The 15,624-nt window shown below is 36.2% G+C and overlaps 1 protein-coding gene across 2 annotated transcripts in view; it reads right to left on the reverse strand.

Annotated features, from left to right (window-relative positions):
- Positions 1–503: 503 nt before the first annotated feature.
- Positions 504–15,624, reverse strand: part of DGKH (diacylglycerol kinase eta) — a 148,724-nt gene continuing 133,603 nt past the window's right edge. Inside the window, exons 26-31 of one of the 2 annotated variants that reach the window (XM_053969869.1) lie at positions 14,886–14,991; positions 13,954–14,046; positions 9,639–9,758; positions 9,121–9,229; positions 7,573–7,703; positions 504–1,763 (exon numbers count right to left, since the gene is read on the reverse strand). In XM_053969869.1, the coding sequence (XP_053825844.1) occupies positions 1,674–1,763; positions 7,573–7,703; positions 9,121–9,229; positions 9,639–9,758; positions 13,954–14,046; positions 14,886–14,991 (649 nt within the window). In that variant the 3' untranslated portion in view covers positions 504–1,673. The remainder of the gene's footprint in view (positions 1,764–7,572; positions 7,704–9,120; positions 9,230–9,638; positions 9,759–13,953; positions 14,047–14,885; positions 14,992–15,624) is intronic. The other variant, XM_053969870.1, reaches the window with a different exon arrangement.

Here is a 15,624-nt window from a genome sequence, read left to right on the forward strand (position 1 = left end):
AGAAACAGCAAAGCTATTTGATTAAGTGAAAGTCAAGTGTTCCTTGTGCTGCAATGACATATTGCTAGGAACAGCAAGAAGGAAGCAATTCTGTGCAAGTTTTCTGGCAGGTGGTGCAAAGTCATCTCATCTCAAACATTTAGGTAGGATTTGTTTTGTAGATATCTGAAATTTATTTTCCAACTAGATGAATACGTTTGTGAAAAGTTAACCAGGAAATTAAATTATGAACCTGTTTCATTTAAGTGTAAATAACCTTACAAACTCTGGTCTAGAGCAATTTCTAAACAAAGATGGTTTTAATTTTTTTAACCTGTTTACACTCATGGATTACTGTCTTGCATGTGATTCAGCTTAGCATGCATAGCCTAGAACCTTATAGTCTGGTTTTTTAAAATTTTTATGGTCTACTGATGGTGGAGTGCTGTCAAGAAAAAAAAATTGATACCTTTTTAAAGAAATGCACACAGATGCATTTTTAAATTAGTAGTTAATTAGCAACAAGTAAAAGTTTACCCCACAAAAATCAAATCAGCTGCTACATTTTAAATATCTTCTTATGTATGATATATAAAATTAAATTTTCCTTTAAGAAAATTTCATTAATATTTAAACCTGCTTTTGAACAATAGAATAAATAAAACCATTAGTGCCTACAAGTTCAAATATGCTACAGATGTTTAAGATAACTGAATAACTACATTAAAATGCACCACAAGAAAATTCTTTATCATTTTCCATGCAGGAAGCCAATTGATGTTTTTGTGAGGTACCGGTCTTTCAAAAAGTCTCATAAGTTAGTTACCTGATAAACCTTCTGTACATGATATATTTAAAAACCTAACTGTACAGTGTTTCAATCATATATAATCTGCTGAATATGGCACAAATGCTAAATTTCCACACCCACACACCCTTTGCCATAGAACACATTTTAGGCATAACACAACACTGAAGAATAGAAAAGTGCCTGAAACTGGAGGAAAAAAAAAAAAGACACTCAAGTAGCAATAAATTAATCTCATTCAAACCAATAAAAAAGTTGTTCAAGTGTTTAAAGTATCAGATGTGTCATGCAACAGAACAACAGACAATTCAGGCAGGCACACCATGCATTATAGTTTGCATTCATGGTATCACGAGGTATCTCTCCCCTCTTCTGCATGGCCAGCGAGTGCTGGATACCTGCGGCACTGCCAGGCTCACGTGTTGAACCTTCCAAACCTCCTGGTCTCCTGCACAGGAGGTTTTACAGAGCTATGCCTCGGAAGGAAAACCAGGTGACCTCATGCTGTACGGTGGCATCTTGCTGCAGCATAAAGAGAGGCATACTGAGCTGCATGTAAGCAAAGCAATCGTTCCTTGACTATATTTTCCAGTCAGTGCAGTTCACCATCAACCAATCAATTTACCAATATGGGCTTATCCGAACTGGCCAATTTGCACACCAAGAAAACATCTTCACAGAACATATCACCTTTTCCTTTTTGTTTTGGCACAAATCCTTTTGTACTCTTGCTGCAAGTTCTTCACCACACAAGAATGCAGAGATGCTAGCCTGTACAAACACCAGTGCTTATTCTTCCATAAACTACAAGGACAGCCAAGTGCCTGCAACAGCTTTGCTTCTCCAGCAACTTTCTCTTCTCTCTTTAAGAAAAGCACCAGCATAATTACACTTCAGACAAAGGGGTGTTCTTGCTGAGCTCTTTAATTCCCTGGAGAATTCGCTTCATATGACCCACTTTCGTTATCCCCAGGTCCTACAGAAAATTTAAAAATAGAAAAAGAAAAAAAAGAGAAGAAGAAAAAGAAGGAAGTTTACTTTAAAAACAGGAAAAAGAAACCCCAGTGATTATGACCTATCCATGCAACAGATGTCTAGAAATGTGCTCACTGCAATCAACACTAACCAGGAAGTGTTAGCAAGAGTTGCTTTACAAAAAGACTGCTTAGAGCATACAATGAATCCCTCTCTGTCTGGCAGACAAAAAAATTACTTACCTGCAACAGTGACAAACCAGAGCACTTCAATATATGTTAAAACCATCTTTGATTTGACTTATAAGTACAAACACCTTTTACAATTTCTGGCAAAATAGAGAACAATCTCCCCCTCCTCTCTAACACAGCAATCAAATGCTTGGTAGAATGTGATGGACTGAAACTTCTGTCCAGCAATGTCACTTGATCTGAGGCCCTATGATATCTGCTTTAATCAACAAACACATATATCCCCAGTTTCTCAAGGGAAAGTGGATGTAATGGCTACAGGCATGTAGGACAACTTCCCTTTAGAGAGCAATAGAAAGAGTAAGCCTTTGTTTTTCATTTCAAAAAGGTTACATCTCCTAGCATGGATGTTCCTGATTAGAGAGCTGGAAGAAAAATTCTCAGAAACACGATAATCATATCCCAAAGGAAATGTGAAAAGCACAAGAGTAAATCTCCTTGTAGCCACTAAATCATTCACATCAGCTGAAATGTTTCTATTATTGGTTTCCAGACTCATCTCTGTATGCAACAACAGACAAGAATTTTTTGTAGCAAACTTCTTCCAGTATTAGTAATAGCTTTAGCAGCATCCTTTTTCAATTTTGGCTGGTCCAATGATCAGAGAAACAGAATGAGATGCCCAGCTGTGCTAATGATCTCTCACCACACTAATGAATTTTCAGCTCAGTCTGGTGGAAACCTGCTTTTCTTATCTATAAAACTCAGCTATGAAAAAGTCTTTAAAAACCATGTCTTAATGGTGTTGAGCAATCAGCAGAGTCAAACACTAGTTATTTGTAGAATAAACCTTATATGAATAGATTGTGATTAAATAGCTAAAAAAATTAGGAAAGTTTCACTATTTTTCTGAAATAGAAATAATTTCATTTTAATAGGAAGATTTTTCCATTACAAAGACATTAAAAAGAAGGGAGTGCAATTAGGCAGCTTGAAATTTTTTTCTCAAAAAGAGTGGAAAATGAAACCATATCTATTACTCTGTACGTACTCGACACAAAGACTGTATCTACATTTCTACAGCCACAGAGACCTCAGAAAAATCTGTATTCTGTATTACTATAAAATGTTAGCATGCATTTTATTTCAGAAGAAAGGGGTGATAAAATGGGCATGAATTAATTATTTTATTATAAAGGTAGCACAGCCAAGATTAAACAGATGGTTTAATTTTCAGAGAGTCAAGACTGAATTCTGGTTATGTTAGAGAGAAAAAATATTTGGTTGTTTCTTCAGTTGAAAACTATCAGCACTATAAATAGACAGTCATCCTTTACAGGACTTTGGCACAAAGGCATCAGCATTAAAGAGTTCAACATTTGTTCATAAAATTTCCCAAACCAAGTGCTGTTCATAAACTACCTGAAAAAAACCTCCTGATTTTCCACATCACATAAATTTATATTTTATTTTCACTAATAGTCATCTCACTTATAAACAAATGTAGTACTAATTTTTAAGTTAGGAGAGTTAATGTAGGTAGTAGTCAAATTAATCCTAAAATGACAGTAATATTTATAATTTTACATTTCTGTAATATTGTCCTTTTTATGTTAAACTTAATTCTCAAGTGAATCAAAAAAAACCCCACACATGACTATTGAAACTAATGAAATAGCCTACTTGCTATGTGGAAGAAATTCTACATAAGGGAAAAACCATAAGGATACTTTCCAAACCACAACAAACCACACAATTTAAAGGTTAAGAACTTACAAATTCTTCAAAACAAATATATTTTCATGAGTAGAACTTCTGTTGGATAAGCAATATAGTAAGATGCTGCCAGAGTTCAAAATCAGAAGAAAGAAACATATTATGAAATTCCAAAAAAACTCAGACACTTTTCCCACCAGCCTTTGTAAAGCATTTCACAATACCTTTGATTCAGAGACAAGAGATTTTGGGTTTATTTATGTTCCAGCTGAAGTTGCTGTAATGCATATCAGAACAGCAAGTTTCAAGAACCTCATCAAAAATTTTGGGGACCCTTTCCTACTTTTCCAACGGGAAAAAAAACCCAAACAAAAACTCAAAACCAAAAACTTTTGGGTTGGTGGAAATGAGAATTTATACAGTCATAACACTAGATGCTATTTGGTATTCTCAGTTTACTGCTTATGCAGAAAAGTTTGCTGAAATTTTCTCATGTCAGACTAAAAGGATCTGCTACATCAGCATATCATGCATCATTCAAAGAATAAGATCCTCAAATATCTCTGCATATTTGTGCATGAGACATAATCTGTCCATATCTAATTGGTATCTAGTTAACAAAAATTCTAGTTAAGAAAAATTCAAATAAACTACAAGTTTTGAGGAAGAAACTCTAGCCAGAGTCTGAAGAAAAAAAATAGCTTTTCTTTTTTTCCCAGATATGGCCTTAGAACTACAGTATCACCTCTCCTCCTGCTCTCCCTAACCACTGTACCATTTCCTGGACATTTTTTTGGCCAAATGTAGCACCACTAGCAAACAATTTATATAAGAACTCCTTAATAATAATATCTTCTAAATGTGAAATCTACCCTACTTGCATCCCCAGTGTAAAAGGCCATTTAGCATGTCTGAAATCTAACAAATCTTACAGAACATTTTCCATAAAAGAACTTGGCATGTTCTTTTATGCACATGCTACTGCAAAACACAGGGATGAAGTGTCACAGTCCTTGTCACAGATTTCAGTCTGACTAGCACTGCTTATCAAGTTGATCTGTGGCATGGAAAGCCTTTCTCCAAGGAAACCAACATTGCTATGGAGCTTTAAGGAGACATCATCCCCTCGTCCTACCAAATGTGTTGCAGTTCTGATTTATGACTAAGCTGCCTGCATAGGAACATGGTTATCAATGCTAAGAATGCCAATGTTTATTTCAGAAAAATCAGTCTAATTTTCAATAAGTTTGCTTGTAAAATAAAGTTTAAAAAAAAAAGTCACAACTAAGCCTTCTTTCTACAGTTTCTACAGAAACACAATTTCCTGCCCAGCCATTCATCAAACAAAAGAAAATCATATGAGTGTAAATTTTTAACATCCCCCTAAATGAAATCAGGCATAAGAGGGCAGAGAAAGATCATTACTGCAAGAACTGAGAGGAAAGAAGTATTCTGGTTCTTCATTTGCCAGTTGCCACACAGAGCTCCCTGAGAATGGAATCCACAAGCAGAAATACAGTTAGAAGTGCCTAATTCTTCTGTCAGTGTATCAATCTGCTCCAGCAATGCGTGCAAAGGAAGAGTGTTTCATCAAATCTTTCTCCATACTGCTTTTTATCTCTACTTTTGACCACAAAAAGAAAGGTGGGCTCAAAGGATTCAATTAAAACAGGCAGCAATTTTTCCTGCTGCAGACATGAAAGGTAATAGAGATAAATGTATTGCACATGAGTTAGGAGCTCATGAATCAATGGTAATCTCATTTAGCTTGTCAGGAAGCACAGGCCTTGCAGTGGAGGAGAGGCTGCAGACAGATTATAGCTTGCAAGAGCACTGAAGGCTCATCTGCAAACCTCCATAGCCAAAGGGAGGAAAGATTCACAGGGCAGCTTGTGATGTGTTCCTCATTTCCCAAGTACCACATGACACATTTTGACACCAATTCAGGTCACTGGAGAAAACTGCAGGCTGCCTGAGCCATCCTTAATTGGCTCTCTGCAGATACCCTGCTCCATCATCAGCAGGATGAGCACTAAACTCTGCTATTTAATTCAGTGCTGTTACACAGAGTGCAAGCCATGCCTGGCCAAAAACCTGGCCTGGCTTATGAACACCATTGATTTGGAAGCTCTCAGCATCTGCTAACGAGCACATGGGGCGATTCTGGAGCGAGATTTTGGTTAGCTCAGGGCATGCTCTTGGCCACTTGTGTAGAGCAACTCCTTATCCTGCGTGTCTCCAGGCAGCACTGCACAAAGGAGACAGTAGGCTCTCTGCATGCCCTCTAAGACAAGCCTTTAGATATTTCATGGCACAGACCTTTGTGGTGGGATTTTATCTACACTGAACCAACATGAGCCTTAGCAACAGGGATAAGGGGTTGATAATTACCCCACTGCAGATATTTATTTGGTTTAAGTGCCAGTCCACTGGGCATGCAGTCAAATCGGTACTCATGAGAAACAAGGCATGGCCAGAAGCCATGTCCAGTTTAACACTGATCTTACCCACCATATTTTATTCCAACAAGTTGGACTTTTAAAATTTTCTGAATATTTTAGCAAACCTATACATTTGTATGATGCTGAGTTTCTCAGTTGAATTTTAAGTTTGTTCAGCACTCATTTAGAACAGGGACTTGCAACATCCGTCACTGGAACATTGTGGTGGATTGCTTGGACAGTCTTCTATTTCTAAAGTTTTGCAGGGAGGGACCGTCCTGAAACTGTCCCTCCCTTGTCAGAAACTGAAAGAAAGTAATTTAATTTCCATGGAAAGAAGCTTAGGCAATCTAATACCAAAAAGAAAAACAATACACAACAGCCAGATTATCTCAAACACAGCTATTTTCAGCAGCTGCTTTCTATTGCAACAGTCACACAATGCAAGCACTACCTTATAACATCAGGATTTCACACTATATAAAGAACTTTACATAAAATAACACATTTGTTTGAAAATATTGTCTCTACCTGGAGACTACTGCACTGTGGCTAGAACAATGACTTGCACTCTAAATGTAAATCTTTGCAATTTATACAATAACCTATTTCCTCTCTTACATGCTAAAAGCAGTTGCAAAACCCATTACCAAGAACTCATTACTACCGAGTTCCTGGAAAAAGTCATTTAATGAATCCCCAAAGATATAGCCACTATTACATATAATGGATGCACTTAAGTCATTCCTAAAAAGGACCAGCAAGCTCAAATAACAGCCTCAAACTGCTGGATAACATTCCTCCCTGCAAAATTTATCTATCTGACCTCAGAGGAAAAAGGTTTTACAATTTTGGAGTTGAAATAAAATACTCTTTTTAAAAAAATCTATACAGCCTAAATCAGAGGTCGATCACCAATGAGAAAACCTATTTTGACACAAAAACACCAACACCATGTAAGCCAAATATTGAAATTTATTTAGCTACTTATCTCTCTCACATCCACTATATCCAATACATACACAATAAATCATGTGGAGCAGATCAGCCCCTGCAGGAGATAGATTCAAAATAATTATAACCACCATCAACTGATCCGTACTGATCACGTTTAATGGAAACAGTGAACTCTTGAAGAAAACATTATATTACACAGATGGCAGAAAGATATCAAATGTGCTTCTCCTATGCCTTCTGACATAAACTGCATTTACTGCATCATATCATTCTACATAAAGTGAGGGAAAAAAAAAAATTTTAGATAACACAGATATTCTTGGTTGTGAGTTCAAGTCAGTACTTCAGAAAGTCAGGCCCAAGGACAGCGCTTATTAGTTTATTGCATATTTGCACAGTGTAAGCCAAGCTACAAGCAATGACAAGTGCAGGGAAAGAAGAAAAGTTGGTTGTTGTTTTGTCAAAGAAAATGGTCAATAGCAGAAAAGTAGCACAAAGGAAATACCTTAAGATCTCGCCTTTCCAGATGTAAAAGCTCAGAGCCTCGGATGTCATGGCTGATGAAGATTTCTTTGTACTCTCCCAAACTGAGCAGATCCAGCCAAGCAGCAACTTCATCTGTGCCCCATTTTTGAACTACCAAAGTTAAGAGCAAAACCCCCTTAATTTCTACATGCTCAAATGCATCACAAGCAAAGGTTAGGCCAAAGAGAGTGGAAAACAGAGTAGAATTGCCGTGCTAGCAAAGGGAAAGGTTAGAGGTGTTTTTTCCACAAAAACTGACAATTTCCTTTTTACATGCAGGTTACAGGTTAGCAGTTAACACAAGAAAGTATCTAAACAAAGTTGGGGTTCTTTGCTTTGCAGCCATGCTTTCAGCTTTACTCCAGTCTCTTTAGTAAAGCCTTTAAAACCTCACATCCCAACAAATTCACATTAAACCAGCTCTAGGATCAGTGATGCAAAGTCTAATGTTGTTCTGCTTTATGCTATTAATTTATTAGTAGTCATCCAGGGAGAGGAGAAGCCTTCAAAAACTAATTAACGTGTAAAATTAAAACAGCAACCATACCTCAAATATAGCAATGGCAGCAAGCAAGTCCAGTTTTAATTAACAGATTCTAGTATTCTTAATTAAGACAAAAAGTACTCCTTAAGCTACTGTGTTACACAGGCCACTAAGAAGCTCTCTGTAAAACATTGTTCTCTAAGGTTAGTTGCCCACATTAGTCCCATTAAGACCACATATATTAAAAAAATAGTTATGCTACTTATTGCTATAATTTTGCAACTTCACTCAGTGCTGATCGCTTCACTTTATAATGAAGAGAGAAATCTGATGTCTGATCTGAAACTTAAATCTGATCAACAGCTGCAAGATTTTGTGATCAACTGTTCATTTAAAGAATAAAGATATAGAAACAGTTTCAGGACCGTCTAATCACTGATTACGTCCTGGACATAATCTTAAGGAAGTAAGCTCACAAATAAAAATGGGAAGAGAGGAGGGTGGAGTTTGTTCAACTTCTAATTAAAAAATCAGTATTGACTATCATGATTTTTTTGTTTGATCTGTATTACTTACTTACGTACTTTGATCTGTCTTACTTACTTACTATAACCCACCCAAAATTTAAGAATAACTGGTTAATTAAACCAGTGTGATAAAAGTTATTTCACACCTAAAGCTAACCTGAAAAACCTGAATTGGAGTGTCACAGGGAAACAATGTGTTTACCCATGGCTTGTATGGCTATGAATAAATCAAATGTAACCACCAGCGAAGACACAGATCCTGATAAAACACATGATAAAACTTTTGTAGTCTTTTCACAGTAGTTCTTTGGTTCACTTGGGAGTATGGGGGTCCTATTAAATACTTTCTATATGCCCTGAAAGAAATATCCTAATGAAGATGCCAGTTAGCTCAGGTGCTTTCCACTTTTAGTCTTAGGTAAGTCATGTCACCTCTCACTCATGTTACCAAAAAAATCCCATAAAATCACATTTACTGCAAATGCTACGACTTTTCTTGCAATTTCAAAACACATACCAGGCTGAGGGCTGGTCTTATGCTTCTGAATTTTTTCTTTTTTAAACTTTGGCACTATACGAAACACTGTACTTCTATTGTTTCTTTTAGCATAATCCAGAGGGGGATCCTGCATGAGAAAAGAAGATTGGTTACCTTTAATTAAGAGAAAACAACAGTTAAATTATATACTTATGATGGTAATTCATAGTTAATCTCAAAAAGTAAGACCCAAATTTACTTCTGTAAAGAATAATGTTAGGATATAACTCCATACACATTTGAATTATTAAATATAAATTTAAAATATATCTTTTATTTATTTATCAATCAAAACCTTTACATTCACAAAAGAAAATAAAGCACCAAAAAAAGCACTAAGCTTAGTGTTGCTTAGAAGGTTGTTCACAGCAGACAGAAATGATCCAGCATCACTACTGAAAGTGCCTCAAGTGATCATGAAAAACTGTAATTTACTTTTCCCTATCAAAAAAAAAAATTAAGTTCAGTTAAAATCAGAACGTGTTACTCAAACTTACCTCATCATCATTTGGTTGAAAAACATAATAAAGCCAAGGAATCTCAGCAAGTTTTCTCAACTCTATTTCCACACTGTGCAAAGCATCAGACAACAGTTCTTCATGGGGAGCTTCTAACTGCTGTTTATAAACAGGCCAGAAAAAATAGTTTTAGTTTTAAAATAAGACTTTTAGTTTCATGAGATTTAACATTCAAGTCTAGATATCTTGTTACCACACGCAGACAGATGACAACTTCATGGTGAGTGCCAACTAATGGTGAAGACAAATAATCTTCCAAAGTTCCTTGAGAGATGTGTGAGACCACCTTCATACTACATTTAGTATGGTCCCAATCACAAAGGGATGATTGAGACAGCTGAGACTTTTGGTCCCAACCAGCTGGGCATAGTTGTCAATCCTTGTCATCCTTCACTGCACTCCTGAGTCTTTACAGAGCAAGAGTTATCTGATAACACCATTACGAGAACACACTAAAAATGGACACTACCAACAGGAGGAAGAGAAAACCTGATGAGAAGAGTAAGCAGCAGAAAAATCTTTGTATGAAAAGTGACGCACAAAAATTGAGTAGATGGTAATAAGCCTCCGTTATTTTTTGCAAATGTGTTCAGATGGTTGATCACTCTCTCATGTTCAAGTATGAGGAAATAGATCTTGCTGAAGATTTCCATTCCCAAAGGTCTTCCAGTGGTGATATGATACCTGCACTAGCTGTTCTAAATAGGCGAGACAGGGAGCAATAGGCACTGCTGCTGGCTGAGGGTGGAAAGAACTCCCTAGCGGGAGACAAAAAGATGAGGACATCAGTAAAGGCTAAAGGGAAAAAGAAAGTGGTGGCTGTGTAAAAACATTGGGACTTGATGATACATGTGAATTTGGCTCTATTAAGACTTTGAGAACCCCACAGAGATGCCTGTTTCCTTTAAAACTCCAGTTTGAAAACTGCTCTGCAGCTGTTGTGTGAGTGAACCCATGCAGAAGAGGTAAGGCAGGCACCTGATCCCTTGAAAAGCTGTTTTGAGCTCATCTGGGATTGCCGAAACACCATTTTGAGGTAAAGAGTTGAATCCTAGACTAAGTTGCTTGGAATCATTAATAAAGCAATCTGAACATCTATTTCTTTCTTTAAAGTAAAAGTAGTCCTTGAGCAGTGCAGAATATCCTTCTGAAAAGATCTAATTCTGTTACATCCTAGTGAATGCATTTTTGTAATGGAGTTATAAGAAAATCTTGGATCTCTAGTGCTGGAAAAATATTTTGACATTGTTGGAATTCAGTGATAAATTACAAACCCCATTAATTTATCCTACCTAACAAAAATATCTTTCCTTTGCTTCAGTAGTCTGCATTCCCATCTTTCAAAGGAGAGACCATCTTTTGTAAGATCTTAATGTCTAGTATAGTGATACTGGAAATATAAGCTCCATTTGCTATCATGTTATTTTCTCTGCTAAAGCTCAGAGAATTCGGTGTCCATAAGCAGATTTTGATCTTTCTTTTGACTTAACTTTTTTTTCCTTTTTTTTTTTTTTTTGCTATTTGAACAGATAATTTGGAGCACAGGGAAAAAGGCACTTTTTGTTGAAGAAGTTACAACTTTTGTTGTGTTTTCATTTCTGAGAAATTACTCAAGTAATCTATTTTCTATAAAAGAATGAAGCAAAGAATACTGTCTTTCTCAACAAGTACTTATCTAATTGCTTGATTCTCAGAGGAAAACATTTTGCCTGGGGACAAAAAATGCTCATCTGATGGCGTTCTTGAAATAAATCCAAAATAATAATTCTGGCATAGAAAGAATCAGCAATTCAAGGCAAATTCTCCTCCTACAATATCTTGGAAAATCTTATTTCCAAGATAAAAATTCACACTATGAATGAAGAAATAAAAATAAAGGATTTTTTATTTCCTTCTCTATTTAAATTTTTTATATGAAAATATTTTATTTCAGTGAGCTTAGATAATTTTATTCTGTTGAAATGAAACAGTCTGTCATGCTTTTTCCTTAATGCATTTGAAAACTGTGCTCAGCTCCAGACTGGAAATGCTTTTTAAAATTAAAAAATGGACACAGTGCCATTGGAAAATATGTAGACAAAATACAGTATTTTTAATTTTTTCCAAACTGTATTCCAGCCATAAGCATCTGAGAGATTCCACAAATCAGGTTCATTGTCCTATCTTGAGCAGCCTGGTCTCATAGGAGATGTCCCTGCTCATGGCAGGGGAGTTGGAACTGGAAAATCTTTAAGGTCACATCCACCTCAAATAATTCTGTGATCGTATGTTATTATCATTTCACTAAAAACTTTATTTTACCATTTGTTGTGATTTAATGCTCCTATTGTTGTATGAATTTGTTAATCATAGTTCTTGCAGGAGGTGGAAGGAGCTACAGACTTGTTTTATGTTTATTTACAGGTTTTTTTCTCTTCCTCAGGAGCTGTAAGAGCAAAACTCAATAGACAGTAAATGGTGACCAAAGAAGCAGCTTACCAAGTGTCTTAGTTTAGTTGCTGGCTGGGGTTAAACCAAATAGTATAAGCACCAAAGCATGAGTTTACTGCTCTCAAGAGCTTTGACCAAAGGAAAGAGGGATGTGGGAGAAGTGAAGATGCCAAAAAATTCAAGGAAGATATGAAAGAATGTCTGTTGTTGTCAGAGGAGAAAGATCCTTAGAAGAACAGTTTATGATGGGAGTGCTGATGCATCAAGCAACATCTTACACTTCATCTCTCTCTATTTTAATAGAATAAGGGACCAACATACAGGCAACTTCAGCATTTATAAAATACATGGCAACAAAGTTAACCAGGGTGCCTTGTTACTGTGACTGTGAAATATTTGCTTAAGCGAGCACGATGTCAAATGAGCACAATGGACACCTGTGGAATATTGTCTTGGTACCTTCCAAACAGCTAAAAAAAGGGCCTGGTGTAGCATCATGAAGACATTTGCACAACCAAAATGAGAAGTACAACATGTAAAAATTCAGAAACTGAAAAATTAATCTAATTAAGCTTTGGAGCCTGAACAAGGGCCCAGTTCAACAAGACCATGAGATCACAACCTGCTGCAGAAAATGTTTCAATGGAAAGGTTTCCATAATAACATTATTTCCAAACTGTCTTGATAAATTTCACCAGTCCTAATATGGTATCACCAACTTAAATGTTTTCTTCTTTTGTAAAACAATTTAATTTAAAAAAAATCTCTATTTTAATTCCCTGCTAAATCTGAAATATATGAGATTAGCAATAGCAATTTCAAAAAAAACCCCGTAGGTGTTTCTTCCCTTTTCTTGGACAAAAACATGTAATGAAATAACTTTCCTATAAAAAAAACCATGTAAAATAAAAGACGTGAACCTGATCTTTGACTATTTCTATAACTTAAACAATTATTAGCCTTTAGACTATATTTACTTTTGGTTACTCAAACAGTTTTATCACTTGTTTGTATGGTATGGAAACCTGCAGTAAGTATTATATCCTAACTCAACTAAATGAAAATATTCCTATGAATATCCATTTTTAATTACAACACTTTTATAAAAAAGCTAGTAATGAACCTGCTTTTGAATCTACTGAAAATGTAACTGCTCCTACTGAGTATCTTCTTATTGTAAAACTGGACCAGCATAGAAAACCTGACATCTTTCTTCTCTTCACAATGTCAATAGAGAAATTTTCTAATGATACATCCAGATACAATTATTGAGAAATCTTAATCATTTTAGGCACAAACACTTGCCAAAGAAGATGCAAAGTCTTCAAGTACCATTAGGGGTTTACTGAATACTTACCAGTTAAAGATTATAAAATAACTCCTGACAGATATTAGAACAAGACTGATATTTACTTGCCCAGATTAGGTCTGTTGAAGTTGACTGAATGAGTCTAAACATCTCTCACCCCAGCCTCCCCTTAAACTCTGAATATGATCATATAATAGTTCTCCAGAAGTACTCTTAAAAGCTGTATCTCCAGAAGATAAATCATCTTTTTCTGACATAGGCCTCCAAGACAGCTGAGTGTGAATCAGCCTCCCAAGCATACTTATTTCTCTCCACTGACTTAACAAGAAGAGTCCAAGCAATGGCTTAGCTATCTGAGGTGACACAAGATAGATGCCAGCATAAGAGAAGATTTCAAAACTCTTTCTGATCCAACCACAAATGCAGTATAATCTTCTCTTATCAACCTTGCAGAGCTTCTTGCAGTGTGTCCTCACTTTGGCACCAGTTTACAAAAATCAGCAAAGAACAAATCACGGATGATCTGAATGAAGGAATAAAACCATGTGGCCTTACCAAAGGAACTCTCCCTACTAGCAGAGATTCTGTTTCATTGTGTAAGGCCTTCACATTGACAGCTATCTCCATGGCAGTGTTTCTGGTAAGGCTCTGGGGAATAAGAAGCATAAACATTCTTTGAAGTGATGCAAGTCAGATTGAGAATAAGTACTTTCACCTTACAGCACAGATCTTAAGTGCCTTCTCCTAGGAGAAATACATCAGTTTAGCTCTAAACTGACAACGTGTTCAGCATTGAGAATAGAAAGCAAAAATGTAGTATCTATTTGCTGTCTTTTCCTCAACATCATTTATTATGACATTAATACAATCCTGAAGATCATCAGGTGATCAGCCACCATATCAATCCACGTATCACAAAGGCCAGCAGAAAAGTTGTGAATTTCATTTAACAACGACTATTGACTTCAATTTTTCACCTTATCCTCAGCAGAAGCAAGCTACTAACCATACTTCAAGAAGCAAAGGTCAGCTAACGTATTTACCCTGTGTCGGTTAGATATGGACAGCCTCTAACTAATTAATCAGTTCTGGGTCCAATCCCAGAAAACACCCAGATTATCTAGAGTGAAGAGAGAAACCAGGAAACTCATTTCCCCTCAGCCCCTTTGCCTTCTCTGTCTCTAGCACTTGGATAGCAATTAAGCATGAAAATTTCTGTGAAAGCATCCACAGAATATGACCTTTATGGCTGATCTGTTAGGTTGTATGACCTAACAGATCTGGTTCAGCCGCTGTCATGCCTCCACCCGCTCTGAGGATATGCCTGCACAGTACCAGGTAGGGAGGACACTGGAGAATGCAGAAACTGCATCTTCTGCCTTCTCATCCAACTTGTTTTCAGATGAGGACAGGGGACAGTCCCCATGCCACAAGCTTGTGCATCCAGATGTTATAGCTTATTTATATAAATCTCTGTTCTTCTTTACCTCAGGAAACCTTGGGTTGGCTTTATTTAATGCATGTGAACATGCATTAACAGCATGAGCAAGCTCCTGCTCCAAGAGGCCATGTACTTTTGCTGCTTCACAGATCCTACAAAAAATATTTAAAAAGGAGAATAATGTTTCTTAATTTCTTTAAAGAATAATTTTTGTGTACATAACTTCATCAGATGAGAAAATACACAAGAACATGTTTCACAAAAGACTTAGAAAATTATAGTCCTTTATAAAAAAAATTGAAAGGCGAGGATTGCTTCAAGCAATATAGCACCTCATAGAAATTGTATCCGTCACACAGATCATTTATGATGCTACAAAATACTGAGATATATTTATTTGTCTTAGAACACTAATGCTATTAAAAAATGGACCAAAAAATGTTGGTCCTATTAATTCAAGTAAACTACAGAGGAAAACTCTAGCACATTGCAATAACTTACTTGAAATTATCTTAAAAACCCTTACACTTATTTCACAAGGCATATCCTTCAGATGTGACATGAAAATTGGCTGCAGTCATTTAAGATTATGGAAGGTCCAGCTGTAACTACAACCTCCAGACCATCTCTAGGATGGTGAAGTTTTTAAGATGTCTTGGTTAAACTTCACTGTGGGTAATTGATAAACTAAATTATTTGTCTATGACTGCAGTATAAAGAGAGTATGTAGCCCTTCCTTTCTTATATTACTGGGGATTTTGATGCTAAAGATAATTCATTGTTAT

The sequence above is a fragment of the Vidua macroura genome, chromosome 2 (assembly GCF_024509145.1).
Source record: "Vidua macroura isolate BioBank_ID:100142 chromosome 2, ASM2450914v1, whole genome shotgun sequence".
Classification (NCBI taxonomy): Eukaryota; Metazoa; Chordata; class Aves; order Passeriformes; family Viduidae; genus Vidua; species Vidua macroura.